General features: G+C 38.6%; 1 protein-coding gene across 1 annotated transcript in view; it reads left to right on the top strand.

The window, feature by feature from the left end:
• Positions 1–27866, top strand: part of LOC108445501 (probable ATP-dependent RNA helicase DDX10) — a 61209-nt gene extending 33343 nt beyond the window's left edge. The window contains exons 4-5 of the mRNA XM_017729501.1: positions 17444–17577; positions 26949–27866. Of these exons, the coding sequence (XP_017584990.1) occupies positions 17444–17577; positions 26949–27138 (324 nt within the window). The 3' untranslated portion in view covers positions 27139–27866. The remainder of the gene's footprint in view (positions 1–17443; positions 17578–26948) is intronic.
• Positions 27867–27901: the final 35 nt, after the last annotated feature.

Here is a 27901-nt window from a genome sequence, read left to right on the forward strand (position 1 = left end):
AATTTTGATCCTATCTAGATTTTGTTTTCAAGCAATTGAATTGTTTCTACATAGTAAAAGATGAAGATGTTGTTCGTGTAGTGACACTTCTGACATGGTACTGCTTATAAATATTCTTGCTCTGGATGTGATATTCACTGTTTTGGTGGTATCAGAGTTTAAATAAAAATTGCAGCCAGTTGCCTCAGATATTCTGTACTTTAATCTCAGTTACTTGAAACCATACTTGGAGTAGGTGTTCTAATTTCTCACTTTACCCAGTACTTACATGTATATATACATATATATATAATCAGACAATAAAAAAGCTGCAGTGGTTAATCCTGACATTATTTTTGTGTACTGGTAGGTGATTTCTTGTTGATGTTAAAAGCCCTAGCACTTTGAAATGTTTTATTTCTTCTGTGATTGTGACCTTGCCTGTTTAAATTCAGCTCCATTTGAAAAGAATGCACAACCATCAGTCTACAGGATAGCACTTAGTAGAAATAAAGAGAAAACATAGTTGTCAAGCAAGTGGCTTGATGCAAATGCATTTAGTTGAAGGTGTTGCTGTGGCCTCCAGTCATCCAAATGTTGTCCTGAACAATTTTTGAACAAATTAGACTGTTTTTTGCATATGCCCTCATGGCAGCTTCATTAATTATAACTACACTAAAATAGTTGTATGCTGGTAGGAGTTTTTAATTTAGTTTTCTTATATGACGTGTTAATGAAAAACCTACTCTGTAGTATATTTATTGGAGTGTTGCAGCATTATAAATTAAATAATGCTTCAACCGATTCTTGTAGCTAGCTCTTCAGTGAGACACACTGGGCTTCCTGGCAGAGAAGCTTGAACCTGACACCACCTGAGCAGTAAATTGACTAGGTCGCGTGGTGGCTGACTAAGGATTAAGATTTCTTAAGATAAAGTAAAATATCATTCTACCTTAGATACATTTTTTGAGTCTTAAATCACATACCATTTAATAGGGGTGATTTAATTTAAATTTAATTTTAATTAGTGTGCAGCTAGAAGCATTTGAAGAACAAAAGAGCACAGGTCTCCTGTGTACAAGGTGCTTTCAGAGAAAGAATGGTTGGAAGCACAGTCTGTCTCAGATATTTCAGATGGGTTTTGTAATTTGAATTTATAGTTTTCTTTCCATGTCTCTGCAAGGAGACTAAATGAAAAAAGCAACCTTGTGACTTTCTTTTTTTTAAATTTCAGCACATTTGTACTAGCCCATCGTATCTGTCAGATTTCACATTGATTTCTAGGACTATACTCACTATTTTCTTTCAACAAGTCAGTGTAAACATTGTCTCCATTAAAGTGGCACCTTTATTTTATGGAACTGGCCTATCTGCTTAGAAAAAAAGTGCTAAACTTAAAACAGCGTGTGACAAAGCCATGAGGAATTTGTTCGATCTTAAAGATGCCTACAAGTATTTAAAGATGCCTACAACTGAATAAGTGCATGCTCTACGAATTAACATTTATAATTAGGATTTATTGTAAAAGCCAATAATTATTCAGGTAATCCACTAAGAACAATTGAGCCTAGTCTTCTTTTGAGCATCATTGAGGATTAAAGTACAGACAACAATTTTTTTGAATTGTACACACAAAACAACACTACCTGAATAATCACAGAGCAAAACCAAGTAGATTGTAGATTCTCTCTGAGCAATAATGTGGTCAGTTTGATATATCCACAAATATGAGTACTTGGTCTTCACTTGATTTTAGAAGTTTAGATTGGAAATTTGATGATTTGTGTGTAATATCTGATAGCTGATATGCCTGTTTTAGCACTTAAAACCAGCAGATTAAAGCAAATATGCCTGTTTCCCCTGAACCAATCATAACTGGAAATCAGCTGCTTTCTGCTCATGACTTACATAGTGAATGTTGATTACTGATGGAAAGATGTCAGTTCATTTAATTAAGAGTGAGTTGGTAGATACTGAGCTAATCTTCTTACATAAGATTGCTGCTGACCATCTCCATAGGAGTGCTGTGCCGTGCAGTAGTGTTAAGAAAGCTCACCTGTTCCTGAAGGTAACTGAAGTGGTTATTGCATATTCTTCTGTATTGGTCCATAGGGGATCCCATCCTACTGTGGTTCTGGGCAATCTCAGATAGGGTACAACTTTCTATGAAAAGATATTTTGTTTGTTGAAAATTATGCTTATCTCTGGTTGGAAGTACTCTTGGAGAAGTGGGCATGCTGATTCCAATTGGAATGGACAATAAACTTAGTTTTGTTCCTTACGTGTGAGCTCATGTACCTAACCAGTCTTTCAGCCCTTCCAGTGTAGCCTACTGGATTTTCTTTTGTATACTTTCATTAAATACAACTACCTGACTGTAGGAAAACATCAAATTGGTGTAGCTATGCAGACATTCTCTAAATACCTGAAATATGATGTAGTAAATCACTGCTCTTATTAACAGACTAAACAGAAAGTAGTTGAGTTTAAAAGAAGACCAGGTAATTAAAAGCAATAAAGAAATCTTGAAAATGTCAGATGCCAACATTATTATTGTTAAATGGGCAAGCAAATTAGTAATGATAATTCTGGAGAGGTTAGTGAAATTTTCATTAAAGCTACAAAAGCATGAAAGGGGTCAGTTTATGTGCAGCTCACTTTTTCTTAGCCAGTTAATTTTGTTTAACATCAGAAAAATTCTTCTGGTCAGTGTACAGAGGGAATGTCAGGCTTCCATATGGCATCTGTGAGGAACTAGTCTGCTGTTCATAGACTGTCATTTTTGGAATAGTGTGGACCTCTCTTGACCCTCTCTCTAATGCCTGGTACAATTCTAGCAATCCCAGCTTGTGCATGCATTGAACAATTCCATTTAATTCTCTGTTTTTGAAAATGAGAAGAGCAATGAGCATTAAGTCTCTTTCACAAACATGTATGACCTGCTGAAAAAGCATATCACAGAATGGCCTAAATTGGATGAGCCCCATCAAGATAATCCAGTTCCACCCCCTCTGCCATGGACAGGACACCTTTCACTAGACCAGGTTGCTCAGAGCCCCATCCAGCCTGGCCTTGAACACTTCCAGGGATGAGGCATCCACAGCTTCTCTGTGAAGTTCATTCCAGTGCATCACCACCCTCACTGGAAGGAATTTTTTCCTAATACCTAATCTAAATCTGCCCTCTTTCAGTTTGAAGTCATTCTTCCTTGTCCTGCATGCTCTTGTCAAAAGACCCTCTCCAGCTCTTGTAGGCCCCCTTCAGGTACTGAAAGGCTGCAGAGGTTTATCCAAAGCCTTCTTTTATCCAGGCTGAACAATCCCAATTCTCTCAGCCTTTCCTTATAGTAGAGGTTCTCCATCCCTCTGATCATCTCAGTGCCCCTCCTCTGGACTCGCTCCAACAGCTCCATGTCCTCCCTGTGCTGGGACCCCAGAGCTGGATGCAGCCCTGCAGGTGGGGTCTCACCAGAGCAGAGCAGAGGGGCAGAATCCCCTCTCTGGCCCTGCTGCCCACGCTGCTTTGGATGCAGCCCAGGACACCTCTGGCTTTCTGGGCTGTGAGTGCACATTGTGAAGGAATGCAAATACATATATAATAATCTTCTCTCAAATATATATATATGTATACACACACACACATGCACATAGGTATATATGTGTATATATATGAGTTGCAATATGAATAGGGTACAGGGAGTTGAACATATACATGATATAACAGTGTATAACAGTGCTTAAATCACCATTTCAGAAAAATTAAAAAATCAGAATCCTCTCAGTGTTGGAAAGGTTCCAGAATTAACTGCTGTCAACTGTATTTTGTACAAATGTGCTATGATGACTCTTATTTTTTCCTGTAAAATGGCAGTATTGCCCATCTGTGTAATTACTCTCTTTAGGCCATTCATTTAACTCTTTTATACCTTTTGGGGAAAGCAGGGCTTTAAGACTGAAACCTCTTCAGACTTATTACAACATATGCAATACATTGATTCTTGCCATTCTACCTATTTTGGAAAGAAAATAAGAGTCATAAATAAGGTACCTGCAAGTGGAACATTTTGGGAAACTTCCATTTCAGGTTTTTCTTTATTCTGCCTCATTTTAATGAGCCACATTTGTTCAAATTCAGAGGTGTCAGTGGTGCAGCAGCAAGAACATTTTGGTGCAGCAGTTCTTGTATGTCATGTAGTCACTGACTGTATTTAGCATGCAGGAGGTTTATTCTTTTTCACTTCTCATTCTTTCCAAAACTATGGTATATAATTTGGTGCATCTTCATTTTCAAATAAGTATTCTTTAACACTGGGAAAGTGGCTGCAGCTGTGCATTATGCAAGCCATATCAAAAGCATTGAATAGATGGAAAAGGCAAGGAGGAATAGGAAAAGAAGAACAAATTTGACAAACTGCTTGTCCAAAACTCTCTCCAGGAAGATTCTATATTGGAATTCTAAATATTTCACATTTGCAAAATAAAATTAATGGATCTTCAAAATACAGTACATCGCATGTCTGTGATAAACTGCATTTAATGTTTTAGCAATGAAACACAAACAGCAAAGCTAGAACTAAAATAGCTTTCCAATATTTGCATTTCTTCTTATGTTAGTTGTTTTGTGGTAGTTCTCAATTTATCAGAACACATCTTTAAAGCATTTTACTTGCTTTTTATGCTGTTTATGCATATCCAGCATTTTGTCAGCATGTGTTTACAGTCTGTTTGTTATAGGAAATATATAGTCAAGAAATACTATGAGAAGTTTGACTCATCCTTCGGATTATTTTCTGCACAAAATCTTGGCTTCTTGAAAACTTGTAATAAGTGCTGTATATTTTGTTTGTCTGTGATTGTCATGTTCAAGATGTTTGTTTGCCCAACTTAATACACACAAAAAGTTTTGCGATTTCTTTGTACCAATACATGATTATGCCCAACATACTGGTCTGAAAAGCGAGAGGTGTTATATATGTTGAAAAGCGCATGCAAAATCAGATCAGAATTTTCTTCTAGTACAGATTGCTTCAGAGATATATAAAAAAAAGACAGTTTCAAGCACCATTTGTGCTGAATTAGCATCAAAACTTTAAGAGGTGCTGCATTCTACCTGTCTGAATTTCAGGAAATGCGCTGACATTGCTCAGAGAAATCTGAAGTTCTTAGTTTCTTCTCTTGGGTAACTAAGTAGGTTTCTCTCCAGCAGGAAAACAGCTTTCTGCTATTCTGATAAATCTGTTTTTCCAAGAGACAGTTACTTTCAGCTTCTGCTTAATATGTTAGTCAGTAAATCTGTGTGTGTGCATTTGATTGACGTCAAAGGAGTGATGCAGAATTTGTAAATACAAATGTGCTGATTCCAAGGAATTTTAGTTTGGACTTTTCTTAAAAGGTGGTTATTCAGGTCAAAATGTGAATAACATTTTGTTAATAACTAATAATAGTTAATAATAGTTATTAATAACAACTATTTCTTGGAAATGTAGAGGGAGTAACCTTTGAAGAAAAGCATTACGATGGTAAAAAAACCAGAACAAACCAACTACAACCCCACCCCTCTTTTGTGTCACTGTGTCAGTACATCATTCTCATAGGTTTCCTGAAGCACAAAATACTGAATCCTTTAAGCTGTGCTTCCCTTGTTAGAGAAGTATTTGGTTTTGGTAATGTGTTGTCTGAGTTAATTCTAGTTTCATGCCTTGCTTGAGACTAATTTGAAGCGGTTCATTTTATGAGCAGAATATTTAGAGGGTCAATATAAATTTGCCGCAAAACCCAGCAGTATTTTGTTGGATGAGTGCTTAGTCTGATGTATTAGAGAGGTCCAAGAATGTTTTTGGTTTTAGTTTTTGATAATTTATTGCCCGGGGGGAAAAAAAAACTACAAATGATCCATTCCCTCTGTCACCCATTGATCTCATTTATCAGCTTGTTGTCACTGGAAGTAGTATTTGGGGTGCTAAAATGAATTGCCAGCAAGGTGCTGAAGCTCTCAAAGAAACTGATCACCTTCAGCAGTGGTGCCTCTTCATCACAACTGTGCAGAGGAGTTATGGAACAGTGACTTGAATGATGCCTTTAAGAAAAGGCATCTACAAATTACTTCTTTATCTTTTTTTACTTATTCATAATGTTTAAAACAGGATTCTGTACTTATTTAATAAAAATAGACTTAATACAAAAGCAAGTTTAATTAAAACTCATAACTGGAGATGTCAGAATGCTTATCATAGGTCTGAATATACTTCTTTCTAAATTTAGTTATATAGTCTGAATTTCATGATGGATATTATGTACTCAGTGCTTTGGGAAGTCATGCATAATGTAACAAGGATATTCAGTTAACAGTACCTCTAGCAAATGTTCTCTGTGCTAATGTTGTATGCCAAGTACAATGTGATATAACAAATTATTTATTTATTTTCAATAGTTCATTAAATTTTATCCTCAAAATTATGTGAATCTGCAAGAACTTTAAAAGGAAGAGCAAGCCATTTAAGATACATGTGTGAGGAGATAGGTTTGTGCATGCAATCAAATCATAACTGGATTTTATAATCAGGTTGCTCTGCTGAGGCAGAAATAATTTTAGCGACTCCATAAAGCTGAAATCCTACACTTGAATGTGGCAAAGACTTGTAGTCCTGAAGAAAGCAAAAGTACTACTTTAAAAATAAAATGTTCCCCTTGCAAAGACATGTGACTGTGCAAAGAGGACCAGGCACTTAGGGCCCACCATTTCTCAGTGGAGAAATACTTCAGTGTCTCTGAAATCAGTTTAAAACTCACAGTTCTTTTGTTTCTTTTTTTTAGCATAACAGATGCAAAAGGTTTCTAAGGAAAAAAAAGTATTGGTTTTCATATTAGGTCAAGAATTGAAGAACTACACAAATCTACATCCTCCACCACAGGTAGTGGAGAAAGTAGCATTTGAATATAATTTCTGTGTGTGGGCTGTGTTACAGTTGCTCCCTTCAGATTTTCGTCAAGGTTGAAATACTAAAGACCAATGGCTGCTAATTGATCCTTGAAGATGAGTCTCAAGGAGGAATTTACGTGGCCACAGGAAACCCTGTGTGACCCTCGGGCAGTTTAGGAAGTACTAAGCATAAGAAGTTTAAGCACTTGTTTCTGCCAGAGGGAAAACACCCCAGCAGGGCAATATGTGGCAGTGTGTTTACTCTTGAGCCAGTGGATGCTGTTTTCCGTTTGCTGTTCCTGTCCCCAGTACTTACTAATGGGTGGCAAGTGGGAATTGTAAGGAGATTGTGTAACACCAGAAAGTCAGGGGAGCAATTGAGCTGTTTGCACTGGAGTTCAGAATGAGCAGTAGTTAGGCTAAAATCACTTATCCTGACAGCCTTCTAAGCATGTTATGATTTATTTTCAAATCAATGAGATTAATATTTATCCTTGTCTCCCTTTTCTTCACATATTCTATATATGTTGCAAATATTTGGGGGAATGGGGAAAAACCATCTCATATTTAGTAATAACATGATAGATAAAAATCATCAGCTCAATAACAATTACAAAAAAAGTTTTTAAAATACATATTTTAATTTTTTAGATACGTTCTTTTATTTTTGAGAATTTAAAACTGGTGGATAAAATGAAGATATTAAGGAATGACCTATGAAAAAATTTAAAGAAAGAAATTTAAAGAAAAATCTAAAAAATGATTCAAGAAATAAAGTTTCTGATTAAGTTTCAGATAGAGATGTAATTTAGAGAACAATCATTAACAGGGAAAATTAGCTACTTTTTATAACAAGTTGTATCCTTTCCTGGTTCTGAAATACTTTATTTGTTTGATATATTTGATAAGTTAAATTCAAGGTGCCATTCAAAGTTGAAAAACATGTTAGGATTTGAGGAACTGGTTATCTTTGTTTATTCCAACCATCCTCTTTCAGCCTGTGAATGTAAATTGGGTTTGAGTCTTTTAGCCATACCAAAATCTCCTAAGATAGGATTCTTAGAAATAGTAAATTTTGTTAGCAGCAGAGAATGTATACGTAAATGTTAAACTTACAATACAGCATCTGCTTGGATCAACTTAATTTTACCTCCATGTATCTGCTGTATTTAAGATGGTCCTATTTAATTAGTAACTTTTTAATAATATGCATATGATATATGTATTTTAGAAAATAATTAAAATTCTGGTTGAAATCAGTTTCAATTTCAGATGGAATAGGAGTCAGCTTGACACTAACCATGATTAAAAAATGAATAGTCATCACTAGGCAACTAAGTGATGGCTCTTTCATAATTTGCTAATGGAAAAGGAAAAACTAGGACTTTAAATAATTAGCATAAAACAGTGCATACACATTTTGTGTAAAGTCCAGTGTAAAACAACTGTGCCTCAGAATACTGGCATTAAAAAAAAAAGTAGCAGTGATTACATGTGGAACATACTGTGGGAATTAAAAGTTTCCTGATTTTAATGGTGTTTATAATTAGTGATTCAAATCACTGATTTAAATGGATGCCCCCAGATGTTGCTCTCTCTGATTCCTTGAGAAATGGATGTAAAATAGCATTGCTTTAGTACAGTATGAAGAGTGCAAGTTTGTACCTGCCTGTGCAATGTTAATGACATTATGTCCAACCATACCTAAGTTTGATCATTCAGACAGTTTTACCAAAATGTAATTTTCAGGGAGTTAGATAGAGCCATGTTTCACAAAAGCTGTTCCCACAGGAGCTGAATGCCAAGGTAATCAATCATACAGCGTACTGCATCCTGTTGTTATGGATATAATACATTATTTATGCAGTATAAAGATTTTTTAGATGTTGTTGAAATGAACAGGCAAGCGAATGAACAACTCTAGGTTATAATAAGTTACATGAGCTGAAAATTGCCATTTCCTAGGTTAAAATTTGTATAGATGCCTTCAATGCTTACAGCAAGTTAGAAACTGATTTGCTGCAAGTGTGGACTTGAAGGGAGCAGCAAGGATTCGGTTAGAAGTCTGTAGTACATTAATTAGCATCTACAGATGAGTATTTGTATACCACTTGTATTTCTTACTGAATCCAAAAGTTGTTACTCAGTTACTGGAAATAAGGTAAAACATTTTGGCAGCAGTACAAAGCCCAAAGACTGTTTGAGATAGCGCAGTTTAGATTCTTTAGTGAGCCATTGCATAGGCTATAATTAGGCACAGATTTAGGCTTTTGATGGAAAATTGTCTCAGCTTTCAACTTTCCCCTCATTGCATTGTTCCAAACATTTTGGTTTTGCTGAGAATGAGATAGTCATCTTCACTGGATTAGTTTAATAAACTGTGGTATTTGTACGAGAAGCCCTAAAAACTGATAGAAACCAGAACAGCAGTGGAAAAAATAATGGCTTCCATGAAATGAGGGTAACCTGCTTCCCTTCTTGCTGTCAGATCTTTTGGTTGGTTTGAAGGAAAATTTGCAGTCATACCTGTAAAGGGGTTTTCAAATTGTGATCATTAGCACTCCCTGGCTGATGAGTTCTGGAGCTGAGAGATTTCCAGGGTTATTGGCACAGCGCTACTGTTACTTACCATGCCTTGATATATTTTATTACTGTTACCTACACAATTTTTGAGCCCATGTAAACTCCTGTATAGTTTGGTGAAACATTCATGGCTTTGGCAAAGAAAAGAGGTGCCTTTGTGCATTCCACCATGCATTCGTTCTCTAGTCTGTTGTTGTTGATTTCATTCTTGTATATCTGGGACTGTTATTCCTCTTGGCTGTTCTTCTACATCCTTTGCAGCCAGCTCCTGTGCTCCTGTGCCATTCTCATGCCTTCTTACTCTCCCCATTTCCTTCTCTCTCCCATTTTTAAAGTAGCTTCAGACAGCTCTTATCTCCCCCTTGGTTCTCTTTGTCATCACTGTCATCTCCATCAGATCTTCTCTTGGTAGTCTTCCTCTCTTAGGCCCTCTCACTTTTGCCTTACAATTCTTCCGTTTGTCTTTGATTCCCACTTCCACACTGGTGTTTTGTACTTTTTGAGCTGCCACATTTCTTCATGGCCTTCATTTGCAATGTAGACATGTTTCAGTTCTACTCAATAAACAATTATCAGCCTTCCTCTTGCCTGTTGGTCATTCACTTGGCCTTTCCATATCCACTTCAATTTTTGGGGGTTTGCAAATGTGATGACACTCTGTTCTGGTGTCTCTCTTCTCTACTAGCTCCTTCTTTGTAATTTCTGGATTCTTAAAAACTTCAGTCTCCTTCTGCGATAATTTTTTATACAGCCTTTTGCTTTTTCCCCTTTTCTTCTTCATGGAGAAAAATACAAATTCATGTCTGTACTGATGAATCTTATTTCAGTCTCTCTACTCCAGCTGTACCTTTCTGCCTAAAGTAAAATCTTAGCTGATGGATTTCATGGGTTAGGCAATACTCAAGAAAAAAGTTCAACCTTCTTTGCTACCTTCTTTCACAGTCACTCTGGGTATCACCAGATGCCTCTCACTTTAGCCTATGCCTTAGTACTGCCATGGTCACCTTCTGGTGCTTATCTAAATCCTTCCTAATTCTCCATTTGTCCTTTCATTTACCACAGATGATAAATGTGCTCTCTCCATCCTGATGGTTCTCCTGTAGGTTCTCCCTGTACTAGCATTGCCGAAGCCTGCTGCACATATATTATTACATTTTACTCAATTCCTTGAGTAACACTAACTCAACAATTATTCTTAACTTGGATTGGATTCTTTGCTTTGAAGTTGCTTTACATTATTTTAGACCTGAAAATTTGTGTTTCTTTCAATTAGTTGGCCTAAAAGATCTTGCCTCACATAAATCTTTCATGTTCTTCATACTTGTCATTTCTAAGACATGCCTGTCATATTTTTCATGTAGATACAATTGTTATCAGGTGATATAATTTTCTATCTGCTGGTGGATGGCTGCCCATCTACCTCAGAATCGTATTCAGTTTCCTCATCCAGGTTCCCCTCTGCAGCAACGCTTGTGGAAATACCAGAGAGCAGGTCTCTGTGCTGTGTCATGCTGGTTGCTCAATCTTCCCCAGGCAGCTTGTCTCCTTGTCATTCATCAGTCTGGATTCATCTGTTCTCTTGTGGCTTCTACTTAGCCCTTATGCTTTTTGTGCCAGGAGTTGTCTTTTGCAAAATTTTGTAGAAAGGGATTCATGGCAAGAAGGTGAATTCAACAACAATAAAAACAATTAATAATAAATGATCCTGCAATTCTGCAGCATCAGCCAGGTGCTTTCTGATTTACTGGTTATTTGTTTGGAAATTTGAACAAGTATGAAACTATTGCAGCTGCTACTTCGGTCTGGAACAAAGGCTCACAAGGTCTTGTTCTCACAGCAAGCAATTAAGTTAGTGCCATGAGCAGCGATGTCTCTTCTGTGTTTCTTTTCCTCACTTCATGTAGAACCACCAGAAGGACTTAAAATAACTTTCACTGCCTGGAATTAATTTGATTCATATTTTTCTCCTGTAAGTATGCTGTTTTATATGCGTATTTTGTACAAGCATTTAGAGTACATGACTTAAGCAGTACAGTGAAAACATAAAGATCGTGTCATTGGACAAGCACTTAATGCCAGTGTAGCTCTTTGTTGTGTACTGAATACAAATCAGTTGTTTCAAGAAAAGAGCAGAACTAACCAGTTCACAGAATTATGTGACTTAAAAGGTTTCCTTTCTGATTATTTCATGTCAGTGCTGCTGTCGATCTGTTCCTTCTTGAAAAATGCCTGTCACTAAGCGAAGAGTGGTCTCTGCCTGCAGCCTCCGCTGAGAGTGGTGCTGGTGGTGGTGGGACACTGCTGTGTCACTGCAGGGGGTGCAGCTCCCTGAGGCTTCTGCAAAAGTGCCAGAAAGTGATACAGAGAAGGTTCTCTCATGTAGGCACGGTCTCTGTGGACATATGCTGAGATTCCCTGGAGAAAACGGATGTGTTGAAATGTTTGAACACAGACACTGCTTTGGAGAATTACTTTCTGTGTTGGAACTGACAGACATGACTGCTGTGAACCTGAAAGTGGACAGAAAGGAGGAGTGTAAAGACAGTCCAAGGGTTATGTGTTGAGAATATAAGTTCAAAAACATTGTTCTGCACTGTAGTGTTCTGGTTGGGGTTTTTTTGTTCTTTTGGTTTGGTTTCTTTTTGACAGGACCATAGACTTTTGGACAAGTATGCTTGCGTGTTTAATTCTCTCAGACTTTTTTAGTAATTTCTTTTTACCCTGCTGCTTTCCAGAATTTAATGTATTTCAGCATGTATTTTGCTTGTAGTGCTACACACCTAGTAACTTAGTTTCCTTTCTGTTGTATTTTCATGAATTACGTTTAAGGTAACAGTACAGTTGTTTTATCCTGATACTCGTCTTCCCTATTGCTAAAATCACGTTGATAATTGTGGCTAATAACAACTTGGAAGAAGCTTATCTTTACAATAAGTATTCTACGTGGGTCCTAGAAGAACAAATTAGAAAAGGAGAAGCTTAAGGTCTAGTTCTGAGACATATTCATTGTAATTGAAATGCAAATACATTAAAGCAAAAGGTCTTTGAGTAGATTTAGAACTCACCAATTTCAATGAGTTTTGTGTTTTCAGTGCTTCTGAACCGTGCTTGTGGCAGGAGCCATTTCCAGCACAAATTGCTTTGCTATAGTTACACAGAAATTTGAATGTCAGAATATATGTATCAGTGTCTGCTAGTTTGGAACACAGGCTTATCCATTCACTGACTATAAAATGTGGGGCATTTAGGAATGCCAAGAAAGAAAATTAAGTATTCTCATGTGCCTTATGTGAGAGCTCTGGTAAAAGTAAGATTCTGCTGGCTAAACTAGGCAGGCTGTATTATTTAAGATCTTGGATGGCTTAAAAAGAAATAAAGAATGACTGGATGAAATTGAACCTTGGTGTGACTGCTAGTGATTGGGAATGGTGAATAGTTGAAGATGAAGCTAAGAGTTACCTGTCCCTTCTAGTGAAAACCAGGAATTAAATTCTCTGAAGTGGTGTGGAAAGCAGGAGCTGTTACCGACTCCTTCCAGAGCCCAGAGATCAGTGAGATTGTCTTAGTGCAAGGACTGTGTCTGGCTGACTAACCTGGGACCGTGGTTTCCCCAGTTCTTGGCTGCCAGCCTTTCTGGCCAGAGCCATGGAACACTGATGCACCTTCGATGGTATGGAGGGTAGCTGTGAGTTTTGGCATGGCTTGGACAGCTCTGTGTGTGTCAGAGCAGCATGTAGTTTGCTCCACTGGCTCCCAGTCAGTTTTCAGTATAGGCTAGGGCTTTTGTCTTGATCTTCAAAGCAACTGTTGGATCAAACACCCTAGCAACATCAAAGGCTGTATTTCATTTTTGAACTGTCAGAATAGCTGTATTCCTCTTGGGCAATGTAGATGATGAAATACCAGAGCAATCATTCATCAGCTGGGGACATTGTGGTGGGTTGGGGGTACAAGCTATCAAAAAAACCCAAACCTGCGAGGTGATCAGGAGAATCCAGAGTAAAATGTTTTAAAGGAGCTGCTGTAAAACCTCTCTGTGTATATAAATGGGTTCCATCATAAACATGATACAACTTCTGTTTTCATCTGAAAAATTATTGTCAAAAAGAGGAAAATTAAGAAAATTGGAATGCTGTCAGATCTTACAAGGTATTTTATTTTTAAATACCCTTTTATATGAGCCATAATATGCTAAACTTTTTAAAGTTGTGTACCTGTGTTGGGTAACCTCCCAGCAGTATTTAGAACTTACCTTTTCTTGGCATTACAATCACAAGCACCACTTACTGGGAGAGGTCATAGTAGCAAAAACTGGTGGGTGACACAGCTCAAAAAGGACTGAATATTGTGTAAGTGTGGCTCCTGATGGACTCAAATTAAGTGTGATCAAATTCTAAACTAACCTTAAAAGTTTTGTTTCCAGCTAATTGGAAATATTCCCCCACTGTGCTTTGTAAAGCACTATGGACAGAACTGATTGTGCCTAAGAAATTATTTCTCCCCTCTCAACCTGGTTGAGAAACTGATAAATTGCTTAAAGGATTGAACATAAAAAGTGCAACTCTAGACAATTTAGTTGGAGGAAAAAACCCTATTACATTAGATATAAATTCAGTACCATAATAAATATATATTTTAGAAATGAAATCTTGGTAAGTACAACTTTTTTTAATGTATGTTCAGGTTTTCACAGTATTTTTTTTCAGTTCTCCCTTTTTTTCCCTTCTGATGGTAGTCAGATAATTACCACCTGAGTGCCTAATGCCTGGTAGAAATGAGACATCATTCTGTTTTTTGGAACATTTGAGTCCCTTGAGTGTCTGAGGTACATCAGTTTCTTCATTTTAAGTTTCTCTTAGCCTGCCTAACTCATTTACTTGAGCTCCACCAGCCATTCAGACCTCTTTAGGAGGAGAGGAAGATGTCATTATGTCTTGTAGCAAAGACAGAAGTTGAATTAGAGGTATTCTGTTGATCAACATGGCAAAAGCTCTAGAGGAGCCTGCCACGTCTTTGTCAGTAGGTGTATATTTTCAAAATGACTGCAGTAAGGTCAAATGTGATTGTTGTTGACTTGGTACAATGTGGAATGTTGAAGGCAAGAAGGTTTCCAAAAGTTCCAGCACAGAAATTTTGCTGAATTTTTCTAAAATGTTGAGTTTGCATAAGAAGAATCTCTTTATGCCTCAGAGGGAGGCTGTGTGAATGCAAAAATTTGCATTCAGTGTCATGTTCAAACTGAAAGTACTTGTATGGGTTTCTGTGGAACTGGAATTCAAAGCACAAGGGCTGGTGTGGTACAAAGAGAGAGCCTGTCATCCCTGAGCAGAGTGAAAAGATGATTGCCACCAAATCCAGTTCTCCTGGCCAGCCTGATTTGATGTCTTCAATGTCAAGCGTGGCATGTTTCCTTCCACAGTTGAACTTTACAGTAAATACACACTCCAAAGTATAGACATAAAGTACAGGCCGTCAAAATCTGTTCTTCTAATCTCTTTGGATGGCAATTGCCTTAGGACAAGTCTAATCCTGAGTCTGTAAATTGCATCCTATTTGTATGTGAAGAATTTTTACACGTGTCATTTTGAACTATGATTTTACTTCTTTTCTCCAGCTCTTGTGGTGAGTAATGTGAAGTCACAAGATTTCTTCTTCCTGACTGGCTGATATAAATTTGAAGTGAGAGAGGAAAAATAATGAGTTTCTGTTCTTCAGCTTTGGATGATAAATGTTCCTGCTCAGGTTCTTAATACTTTCAGGGTCTTAGAAATATTTTAATGAATATGTAAGCAGTGATACTTATAAGAAATACAACCTCATGATTCCTGATGAATGAAAGAGGCATCTTTGCCAATTATTTCTTTTGCTATAGCAAGCATTATGTTTAACACTTCTCTGCGTATTTTCTCCTGGAAAAAATTAATATGAATATGTAATGAAAGTGAAGGTTTGGTCTGTGTGTCATAATGGAGAATATGAATGAATAGCCCAAGTCTTAAAAGATGACTGCCAGGAGATGTTAGTATTACAAACTCTGTTGCATGGTGTCACTCGTACATATTAAAAAATACATTGTTCCATACAACAGCTTTGAATGCTACTTCTCTTTTTCTCTTCTTTTTAAATATAAGATTGGTATGTACTAGCTGTATTGAAAGAATAGGTGCAATTGGAAGGACAAGTAAAGAGCAAATATTTAATGTTGTGAGAAATTAAAATAAGCTATAATTTAATGCAGAATGATTTTCAAATAAGAAAATTCATTAGCAGAAAGGTGACCTTCAAAATGTTTTCTGTGGAGTTAGTAATGCTCTGTAATATTGTACTAAGAGATGAGCTTGAAGATGGTTTTTTTGTAAGCAAAAACCCTGCAGAACCAAAACCAACTTTCTTGTGAAGTGCTACCTGAAGTTACTGAGAACCAACATGCTTTTCTGTCAGTGTTGTCACCTTAGGAAGCTTATAGTGTTGAAGAGTCTGATGATGCTTTTAGTCATTTTATACACCCAGCTATATAATTACCTTTACTGGTATTTAAAGTAGTAAAGAACAAAATGTGTGTTCAGTATGTTTTTCCTCTGCCTTCTGATTGCAAATCTAGCTTTTATGCCTTTCTTCTGCTTGCTTTCAGTACACTGCAGAAGTGTCACTGGTCAAGCAAGAATGGACTCTTGCAGTGGTGACTAATCTTACCCTTCACCATCTCATTGCCTTTCACTCACTCTATATGCAGATATAAAAGAGACCATTGGTATGGTTTCTATTTGGCTTCTTTAAAAAAAAATTAAATTTATTTTTATTGCAAGAAGGTAGGTGCACATAAAGACTGGTCTTTAAAAACATGGTGATAGAAATGGTGAAAAATCAAAACAAAAATTAACTTTAAATATATAATGATGTGAAGTTATTCATAGAATGAAAGATCATTTAAATGAGTACTGTTTTAGAAACTCAGCTGTATGCATGTTGATTAGATATATAAACAAAAGGTAGTAATGTCTTTAATTATAGTTTCCTGGAATTTGTCTTTGCTTTCCAGCATAAATATGCATGGATCTAGTGTTGCTTAGAAATGCCTATGAGCTTTCCATCTGCATTTTGGTGTGCATATACAATTGCATATGCCCTCCAGCCTGGTTTTTTCATGCCTACTAGAAAAAATTTACAACAGTGGTGCCATCAGTTGAGGATTAAGTGAAGCAGAACCTACTGTATCTGCAAAATTAGCCAGCTTTTTTGTATTATCCAGTACTTTTATGGAGAAGCATCTTCTGTGCTCTCTTTGTTAAGGAATTAGTGAGGCAGTGCCACACCCTGGGGAAACTAGCCAATGCCACCAGCCTGTCCTGAGACATGCTGTAGGGACAGGGGGAAGCTTGAGCCCCAGAGAGGAGGGGTGAGGGAGGGAAGATACCTGAAGAACGTGTATCTCTTGTAGAGGATGGTTAAAACTCCCTTAGAGCAGTTAATTTAGCTTAAGCAGCTTCTTGGTTTTTAACTGAAAGAACACCCAGATGAGTTTTAAATCAGAGTATTTCATTAAATTCACCTAACAGCAGTGATTTATGTGTCCACATGTGATTATCTCTTTGCCAGTGTGTTTCTGAGGGACAGTAAAGCTGCATATTGCTTAGATGCTTGCTCTCAGATGGCTGTTGATTAGTTGCTGCCCAGATCTCTCCTAGATTTGGTAGATTTAAGATTTCAATATTGCAAGGTAGAATTTGAACATAAATCCTTGTGCTTCCTTTTTTAATAATGTTTCTTCAACCTTTAATAAACAGCCTTGGAGAAGAGCACTGATGATGACAGAAATTATTCTCTTTTCCTGGCTGTAATACTGGTGGTTTTTGACTGCATTTGAGGGCAATGGTTTCTGTTACAGCCTCCCTATTAATGGGGTTGTGACGAGTAACATGGACTTGTTTGCTTGTCTTGTAACTCTCCATTTGTCACCTGACAGGTTGAAGAGGAAACAGTGGCCTTTCTTGCTCACAGTGGAAGTGAGGAAGAGTTTGATCCAAGCACTCTCCCAGATCCTGATAAATATAAAGACTCTGATGAAGAACAGGATTCAGAAAGTGAAGACAGCTATAGGTATGCACCATCTTCCATGTTCATTTAAAAATGTTGATGTTTTTTATAAACTGTTTTGTTTACATGTTAGGAATTCATCTTAGTCCTCTTTCTCACGGTACTTAGTATAAGTTTTAAAAGTTTGTGTGTTGGGTGCTGAACAGAAATCTGAGCTAAAGGCTATTATTTTCTTCTGTGAAGTTATATGAAAAAGATTTTTGAGTCAGTGTTGAAGGGATCTTGGTGAGACTGTTTCACATGCAAAAATGTTGACTAATACCCTGGAGGTTTCACGTGTTTCCATGGCAGATTGATCCTGTCTGGATGCCCGGTGCCCACCAAAGCCACTCTTTCACTCTGTCACTGCCATCCTCAGCTGAGAGAGAAATGTAATGAAAGGCTTGGGGGTCAAGATAACACCAGGAGAGATCCCTCACCAGCTACTGTCATGGGAGAAGCAGACTTCACTTGGGAAAAAATGAATTTTTTTATTACTGATCACATGACAGTAGGGTAATGAGAAATAAACCCGGATCTTAAAACACTCCCCACATCTCTCTTCTTCCCAGGATTAACTTAAAATTTTTTCTACATCCTCAGCAGCACTGAAGGATGGGGAATGGAGGTTGCAGTCTGTTCATCATGTTTTGTTTCTGCCACTCCTCAGGGGAGGATCCTTTCCCTGCTGCCATGTGGGGTCTCTCTTCCACTTCCACAATCTTCTTCAACTTTTTCCTGTGGGCTGCAATTCTTCATGAGCTATTCCAATGTGGGTCCCTTCCATGGCATACAGTCATTCAGGAACAGGTTCCTCCAGCATGGGCTCACAAATCCTGCCAGCAAACGTGAATGTTCTCCAGCATGGGCTCCTCTCTCCACGGGGCCGCAGGGGCTTCCCAAGGGGTCACAGCCTCCTGGGGTTCCATGGGCTGCAGGGGCACAGCTGTCTCACCATGGGCTGCACTACGGGCTGTGGGGAAATCTCTGCTCTGGCACCTGGAGCACTTCCTGCCCCTCCTTCTGCACTGATCTTGGCGTCTACAGGGCTGTTTCTCTCACATGTTCTCACTCCTCTCTCTGGCTGCAGTTGCTGTTGTGCTGTTTTTTCTCCCTTCTTAACTATCTTATCTCAGAGGCACTCTCACTATCACTGGTAGGCTCAGCCTTGACCAGTGGTGGGTTTGTCCTGTTTCAGAAATGCATTTCTCTTCCGTCACACTGCAGGTTCTTTCAGTGTGGAAGGAAAAATGTGGAAGTAATTTGAGGATTTGGATGATCTCTTTGCACCTGTGCTGTATTAAATAAATTTGTGCATGGTAAAACTTGATAAGTTCTATGATTCAGTATTGCTCAGACTCTTCAATGCTCAAATGAAGTGGACTCTGAGTTTGAAGTAAATATATAATAATAAATTAATTTAATTTAAAACAGTATTTATAACCAGAAGATTTTGTTTCATGTAGTTTAATAGAAATGCACAGGGTGAGAATCAGGATCTGTAGTTGATGCCAGCAAAATATGGGAAGATGAAGGGATACTGCATGCAGTCCTGCGTGGTTTACCGCAACAAGAAGGCCGCTTGTGTGTTTCTGACAAACAGTGTATGGTGTAACAGGTTGAGAAGGATGATTTTGACACTTAAATGGGAGCATAGGTTTTCATTTTGCTCTCTTCCAGATGTCTAAGTTCATAAAGCTTTTGCTTTTCACATCTGAATCAGGTAAATCCTAGGGACTCAACTGTCCTTACCCATGTGTCACTGAATGTTGTGGAGCCAGTATGCAGGACTGGGTGTGGGACATGGATTTAAGGACTGGATAGCCCTTAAGTTAACAGGCTAGTGGCCATGTCCCCTGGAGCCTATTCACCAGTGTATGTCAATAGAACTGACAAGGATGGGGAAGTGCATTGCTTTTTCTGAGCAGCAGTAAATCGCTCCTTCTTTGTGCGAGGGGGAGTATATATTCATACATCATGTTTTGTATTGATCCTTTCCTCAGAATGTCAGCTAGACTCAAGATTAGCTGTGCTTTAAGAATAAAAGTTGACAGAGATGGACAGATTTTTGGCAGTGATAATAAGTGCAGACTTCTGTTGAATCAGTGGCTGATCTGGCCCCCCTGGAGTCAGGGCACGTGCTCTTAAGGAGAGCTAGGACTCAAAGAAGGTCAAGGTCCTTGGTCATTTTCCCTTCCTGTGGAGTAGATTAGGAAAGAAAGAATGTACACCAAAGGAAAGCAGGCAGGTTTCCTTTGTGTATCTCTAGACATACCGACACTGAGCATCAAAGCTGACTTTGGAGCTGGAGAACAGACCACTACACATGTTAAAAAAATGTGGTTTCATCAACAGTGCTTACTGGAAACAGTCTTTGGCCTGTCCTACTGCACCAAAATACACTGAGACATTGCCCAGAAGAGGTTTGGTTGGCACCATCCGAAGTCGCAGCAGTTGTGGACACCATGGCCAAATCCATTTAGCCTGTAACAACATGACTGATAACTCCTTGGGCAGGCTGTGACCAGAACAGGATCATCCATCACATGCTGCACTGTCACCAGAGTCATCAATGGCTCTGCATTCCAACACACCCCCTCCTGCTCCTAAGTCAGCTTTGATGCTCAGTGTAGGTATGTCTGGTGAGGTGCTCTGAGCACCCTGTAGAAGGCTTTTGAGAAGGAGCAAGATACAGTGAAGGAAATTAATTTGGGGCTTGATTGTTAAATCAATGCTCATGCCTCATGCATCTTTCTTGAAATTGCTATTGCATTGTATGATGAGCTGCATTTGGGGCTGGAAAATACTGACCTAATGATTTTAACAAAAACAAATCAGCTGAGAGTAGCAGACAGTGAAATTAGGCTTTGAGATTAGAAATCACAACTCTATTCTGTTTTATATTTCCAAAATCCAGAGATTTTGCTCAAAGTGTTGGATTAAAATAGAAATACGTTGGGCTGCACTAGCTGCTCCTTGCTTTAAGGGGGGAAAAATGCTTCTAAAAGGTGTAATTCACAGTAAGTATGTGAGACCTAGGGTATCTTCCTTCAATAGTCTTTAAAAATAGACCAACTGTCCATTGTTTCAGAAGTCAAAACCATTGTTAATATTCTCTCTGTCCTCCCACAGAATTTTTTTTAATCTGGGGGAGCTGTACAAATTATGAGTTAAATTTGCCTTTGCATAAAATTCCCTTCCAGCCATACCTCTACAAGCAGAGTAATTAATGACTTCAAGCATGTAATATGAGATTAATTTTTGTATATCTAGCAACATTCATCATATTTGGTTTAAGGCTATCAAATGTAAGTTGTTAATGAAGTGAAAAATCTAAGAATATAGAACAGAGTGAAAGAAAAGCAGCTGGATTTCTTAAATATTCATTTTGCAGTCAGATTGAGTTTTTGGTATTTCTAATTCCTCAACCTCTTTAAATAAAAAATGCTGAGGAAGAACAAAGTTCCGATTGACCTCATCATTACCTTCTTTAAATCTTTAACGAGTGTGACTGATCACATTACCTCCTAGACCAGCATGGAAAAGATCTTGGATGTGAGGAGAAATATCTTAGTTCTGGTAGTTTTGTTTGTGACTTTATGGACAGTCACCAGGTGACAAGTATGCAAGTTAGTAGTCAGTGCTACTTTGTTGTGTGCCTCCTTTATTTATGAAAATTATGGGCAAATTGCAGTTTCTTGCAGCTTCTTACAGCAGGATGCTGATGTTGACCTCCTGAGTTTTAGGTCATTCTTGTTGAGGTTGACATTACATTGTATTTTGAGATGATTCATCAGCAAATCATGGTGCTCCTTCTAACATGGATTATTCAGGTCATATCTGTGACTTTGTGTAGGCCAGAACTTAATGCTGTGATGGCCAGAAAAGCACCATAGGGGAGACATTATAAAAGGTCTCAGTTTAAAAGCCTTGGTCATTCTGATGAGCTGCAAAATTGGACATTGAGATATTGAATTGCTCTTGATAGAGGCTTATATGTTCAGCTGTAGAGATGTTTTGATTTATAGCAGTGGAATGGCCAGTAAGGGAATCATAGAATCATTTAGGTTAAAAGGACCTTTTAGCACTGCCAAGTCCCACTAAACCATGTCCTTGAGTGGCAAATCTACACGTCTTTTAAGTACCTCCAGGGATGGTGACTTCACCACCTCCCTGGGCAACCTGTTCCAGGGCTTGGCAACAAGTCTTTTGATGAAGAAATATTTCCTGTCGTCCAGTCTAAACCTCCACTGGTGCAACTTGAAGCTACTTCCTCCTGTCTCTGTCAGTTGTTACTTTGGAGAAGAGACTGGCCCCCACCTGGCTACAGCCTCCTTTCAGGCAGTTCTAGAGAGTTCTAGGTCCCCTCTGAGCCTCCTTTTCTCCAGGCTAAACACCCCCAGCTCCCTCAGCTGCTCCTCACAGGACTTGTGCTCCAGACCCTTCCCCAGCTCCGCTGCCCTTCTCTGGACACGCTCCAGCCCCTCAATGTCTTTCTGGCAGTGAGGGGCCCAGAACTGAACACAGGATTGGAGGTGTGGCCTCAGCAGTGCCCAGTACGGGGGGACGGTCACTGCCCTGGTCCTGCTGGCCACACCATGGCTGATCCAGGCCAGGATGCCATTGGCCTTCTTGGCCACACACTGGATCATGCTTAGCCGCTGTAGATCAGCACTCCCAGGTCCTTTTCTGCTGGGCAGCTTCCCAGTCACTGCCCCATCTTGTAGCACTGCCTGGGGTTGTTGTGACTCAAGTGCAGGACCCGACATTGGCCTTGTTGAACCTCATAGAGGTTCCTCTGCCCATCAATCCAGCCTGTCCAGATCCAGAAAATAACTCAGTGCAATATATTTTAATTACCATTTCTATGTGCTGTAGCATTCTGACAGCAAGTAAGGAAGAAGCTGCACTGGGCTTTATGGAAGGGACTGCAGTAATTAATCTTCATTAGGATTGCTGCCATGGCCTTGTGAATTAAAATTTATTACATGGAAAAAGTTTTGGGCACAGCATGTTTGATTAGCAAAATGCCAATATTTATGGGATAAATTATTCCTAACTTTTCTGAACTGTATTTTACTAGGAGATTCATTCATTATTCCTGTACATTTCTTTGGGAAAGAGCTTGTGGGCTTTATTGCAGCCTGGAAACTTGACTCATGGCCTGTAGTTCAGTGGCAAGGGCGGTTTGTTTCCAGAGGAGTGGTGGTAAACCTAGGCTCCAAAGCATTCTCTGATAAATGTTAAGTGAAGCAGAGCCTGTCTGGAGATCTTGCAGGACCACGTTGTTTAAACAACAGCAACTTGGCTGCGTGACTGCGCATTTCAAATGGCTCATTCTCAAGCATTTAAAATCTAAACCCTATGGCTTGTTAAGACATTGCTTAAAGCCCAGAAGCGAGCTAAATATTAACAATTAAAGCTTTCTATTTTTCCCTGGTATTACCTGAAAACATACTTGTGAGTTTATTTTGTAGTAGTTTTAAAATTAGAGTTTCTTGGTGTATAGCAATCATGGTCATAGTTAGATCCTGTTTCCCAGATGCCATCCAGATATGCTAGTGTTTGTTTTAGGGACAGGATTCATAAACCGTGCTTTAATGTTTGAGTAATAAATATTACTTGCCAAATGATAGCATCTTACTTAGTGTTACAGCTGTGCAAATGGTGGCCACAGAAATTACTGTGCCTGTTGATAAGTTGGCTCCTCACCTGTGTAAACACAAAGTAAATCCTTTCATCAGGCAGCCTCAGACTGCATGGATTGTTCAGGCAGCTGGAAAGATAAATTTCACCAGATGGTAAAAGGAAGGAATTGTAAACCATCTGCATGTGCCACTTTTGAAATGTTGTAAGCAGAAGACAAAAAGATGCACTGGCCTTGGTTTGAATCTGAATTGGGGGTTGCTTTCTAAGTGAGTTGTTCTGCTAGAAAATAATTTACCTCAGAAGAACCCTATTTTGGCTATTTGTGGACACTAGCTGGTAGTGCATCAGTTTGTGTGTTTGTGAGGAGTAAGGGGCCATTTATGTCCATGGAAAATGACCAACGGTAAAAAGACTGGCTCTGCAGGGTGACAGGCCTTCAGTTAATGGAGACTGAGGAGGAATTCATTTGACAGTAAGTGCAGAAGTTATTCCCGTATAGCTGCTTTTGCACACTCAGTCCTTTCACATGTGGAGCTGAGAGTTCCGCCTGTTACATCTCTCCAAACAGCTAAGGAGAAGCATCCTGAATGAGCACAGGATGTCTCTGAGCATCATGATGCCACACATTTTCCGTCTTCCTTTTGAAATTGCCACTGTTGTCTTTTGTAAAATCTACAACTCTGACTGCTCCTCCAGAGTAGTACAGCCCCTTACCACCACCCAAATCAGTGCTGGTAAAAATCCATCCTGAAGGAACAGGGATGGGAGTTGGACTTGCTGCTTCAAAGGCCCCTTTCAACCCCAATTATTCTGTCTGTGGACAGTCAGTCTGTCTTCCTTCTGTACCTCAAAATTGGGAACATCTTATTGGCATGTTTCACATGATTGTCTGCTTACCTTCCTAAGCTGTTGTTATCAAATACTGTTTTGCATCTACTTTTTGTGCATCACGGAAACACAACTATTTAGCTCTCTTCATTGCTTGTTGGTTTTGCTGCTGCTGCTTCCTGTGTTACACATTCCTCTTTATTCACTTCTCCAGTTCACAGCCCAGCTGGGGTCAAATTAGTGTGAAAATGGACTTGCTAATGTGTAGATGCATCTTCAATTTACACTGCTAATCAAGCTGCACAATCCCTCAGTACCAGTAAGAAGCAGCTTGACTCTGCAGAATCATACCACAAAACTTACAATGAAAATTAATCATAATTGTGTTCATGTGCTCTTGTTCGTGGAAAAAAGTGAGGAATCTCGCAGTTCAGTTCCCTCTGAATGTGTTTTATATTTAAATGTTTTACCTTATGGTTATCTAGGCCTATGGGCCTCTGAAACTCCAGAAGTGATTGTAATTTTTGGTATTTAAAGTCTGCTGTTTCATAACTTGTAGGTACAAATGCATAGCTTGTGAGGTTTCTGCAGTGTTTTAATTGCTAAGATGTTTTAAACTAATGTCGTAGATGAAGCATTAGTCAATTATGAATGCAAACTGGGCTTCAGAGTCCATTCAAAGGCTGGAAATAATTGGCTCTTTTGCAAACAAGCTAAAATGCTTTTATTTAATGAGGCCTTCCTTGTGCTTTTAAAGAGAACCCCTACAGTCTGTCCTGATCAAAGTGAACACCATGAAACTCCAGCCCAGACCCACAACGTCCAGTTGGAAAAGTGAGAATTCTTTATGCTTCAGTATATTTTCATATACTGTCAGTATAGCTTCAGCATTTATGGAATATCTTAAGCACTGCAGAGAGAAATATGAGAGTCCTTTCCCCAGAAAAGGAATGAAATGTTGGTAGCGAGCCCTGAGAAGCCGCCCCCATGCAAATGACAGCTCAAAGCCAGCAAAGTTGCTATATCCTGTGAATTATAGGAAGAGTGAGTATTTGGAGCAGTCATCATCTATTCACGGAATCACTGAATGTTTTGGGCTGGAAGGGACCTTCTGCATTATCTAGGTCCCAATAACCCCTGCCATGGACAGGGACACCTTTCATTAGACCACATTTCTTTACACTATTTCTGTTGGGTAGGCAGGGAAGAACAATATAAAGGCAGGGTATTTCATTTGCCTTAATTGTGGAAATGCATGGTGTTTCTTACAGGATTTCCCTCCTTTCTCTGGGCTGTAATGAGTAGTAGGCAGGAGGTGGCATTGTTCTTCTATGGAAGGTGGGATGGACGAGAGAGGGGGGCAGGTCACACATGTGCAGCCCACCAGCACAAGGCTGTCAGATCTCGTGTAATACCTCCTTCATCTCTGTGGAGGGGCAGCCAGAAAGCACAGTGTACAAGCTGCATTGTGCTGCTGATCCCTCTCAGAGAGCATTTGGGGACTTGCTGAAAACTGCCATCTTTTGGGGTTAATGTTTGGGTAAGGCTGGTTTCCAGTGAGTGGTGAGACCAGCATTTCACAGACTGTTAACTAGTCCTATTAATGGAAAAAAATAAGGTGGGCAGCTGAACATGGTTTGAACTGGGCATTGGGTTCCTCTGCTGTGTTGACAGTATTGCCCAATTAGAGCTGTTTATTGTAACTGCTGTTTCTAATTAAGTCTCTAAACAGTATTTCTGAATGAAGCATTTCACAAGCATTGCATTTACACTTAAGTCATTGTAAAAATTATGGACAGAAAAAAATTCTTGTTTTGTAAGTAAACAAGACTTACTTTTTGTAAGTAAACTGAATTTTCTGAGTAGAAATTTGACAGATTTTAATTGAAAATCTGAATTCAGCCAACTTTTTAAGAAAAGCCCAAGCTCTGTTTCTGAAGTTCCATTTTTATTTTTGTTATATTTAAAAAAATACAAACATGGAAAGCTGAGAATGCTGTTTTGTTTCAGTTAGCTTGTTTGGATGGAATGGTCTGGGGTGTGGGGGTTTGCATTTTTCTGGGTTTTGGGTGTGAATTCTACCCTACAGTATACGACAACCAGCTCTCCATAATCTGGTTCACAGATCTTAGGATAGATTTTATTAGATTAGATTGTTTAAAACTTAGATAAGAAGACTTACAGCGTTTTTTCTATGTTTTGGACAAAAAACACGTGAAGATACATGAAAGCTCTGTCTTTCCTCCCATTGTTGTCACGTGGCCATGTGGTATAAGCCAGGGTTATGAAACAGATTGGCAGCTGTTTCATCCAGATTGAAGGCTGCAAAAGGCAATTCATTTAAGTCTTAAGAGAAACAGCAGAAGAAGTAGGAATTCACCAGGGAAAATTACTGGGTTTGGACTTTTCCTCTTCCCCATGGCAGAGGTGGTTAATAGCTTCCAAGGGAAATGTCTCAAAGAAGGGGAAAGAATGATCAAATGAGATAGTCCCAAATCAAAATTGTATTAAGTGTAGGATTTGCCAGTGAAATGACAGTTCTTTTATTTTTATTTTTGGTGCATATTTATTGTAAGCAAGATCTTGAGTGCATGTCAAGGTCCACTGACACATCGCTAAATCAGTTTTGTCAAGTTGTCTGTTGCTGTATTAGGCAGCAAATATTAGATAAGTCTGATAGCAATATCTTGATACACTGTAATCAATTAAGACAGAACATCCACCAGCACCTCGGTCTGAGAGCAGCTCTAATTTAGACATTCAGAGTCCATCAGCTTCCATTGCTTCACCCTTCTGAATTGTAATTTTGTTTGCTCTTATCTTGACACAAATTTGCCTTGTTTAAAAGGAATTGTTAGATTACATGATGATACTGATTACCACAGTTGTTAAAAAGACTAATTGATTTTTTTCTGCAGTGAACTTGAGGAGAAGAGTGGAAGAAGGAAGAGGAGCAATAGCAACAATGCCACAGCAGAAGAAATGCCACTGAAAAGAAAGAAGGTGCAATTCAGCCAAGAGGAGGATCCTTATTTGCCATTAGATACTGGGCTTTCTCTGGCAGAGGATGAAGAGCTTGTACTGCATCTGCTCAACAGTCACAGCTAATTATTTTTCTGCAGGTTTTCTTCTCTGGGACATTTCCACAGTTTTGTCAGTAGTTTACAGAAAACGAATTTGGCATCTGGGCAGCTGGGTACCAGTGAATGTAGATAAATGAGTTCTACATGCAATGGGATTGCCTTAGATTGCCTCATAGATTATAGCCAGTATTTAGTTTGATTTATAAGGCTTTCTAAATGAACTTTTCAACCTAAATCCCAAGGTGTCATTTTGCAGTAGCATGTTCATAATTTTAAATCTCCCAAGTTTTGAAGCAGTTATCTTCTTTTATTTTAGCCTTGCTTTAAATGAAAACAGGATGTTCCTTTCTTGACTGTGCCAGGTTTGTTATTTTGGAAGATATATGTGTACTAAAATTTTTAAGGAAGAAATACTGTTGGCAGCTCAGATAATATTACTTAAAAATAAAGTATGTACTTTCTTCTGTGTATAAGGCACATATTTTAAAAATATTTTAATAAAAATTTCTAGATGTAAACTTAATGGTGTCTCTTTCAGCTTTGTTATGAAAGCATACATTTATCCTTCAGGTGTCATTTCTGTTATGATTCTGTCACGGATGTTATGCAATTCAGAAAACAACTTTTAGAGGCTGAAACTGAGTCTTGTATTTGAATCCCATATGAATGAGAACACACTGTCTCAGAGTTGTGTCTGTTTATTCTTTCCATATGAACATATTAAATACTTCTTTTTTTTCTTTTTTGTCAGTATCACTTTTTCCTTTTTTTTTTTTTTTTTTTTTCCC

Source organism: Corvus brachyrhynchos, unplaced genomic scaffold, assembly GCF_000691975.1.
Source record: "Corvus brachyrhynchos isolate BGI_N302 unplaced genomic scaffold, ASM69197v1 scaffold253, whole genome shotgun sequence".
Classification (NCBI taxonomy): Eukaryota; Metazoa; Chordata; class Aves; order Passeriformes; family Corvidae; genus Corvus; species Corvus brachyrhynchos.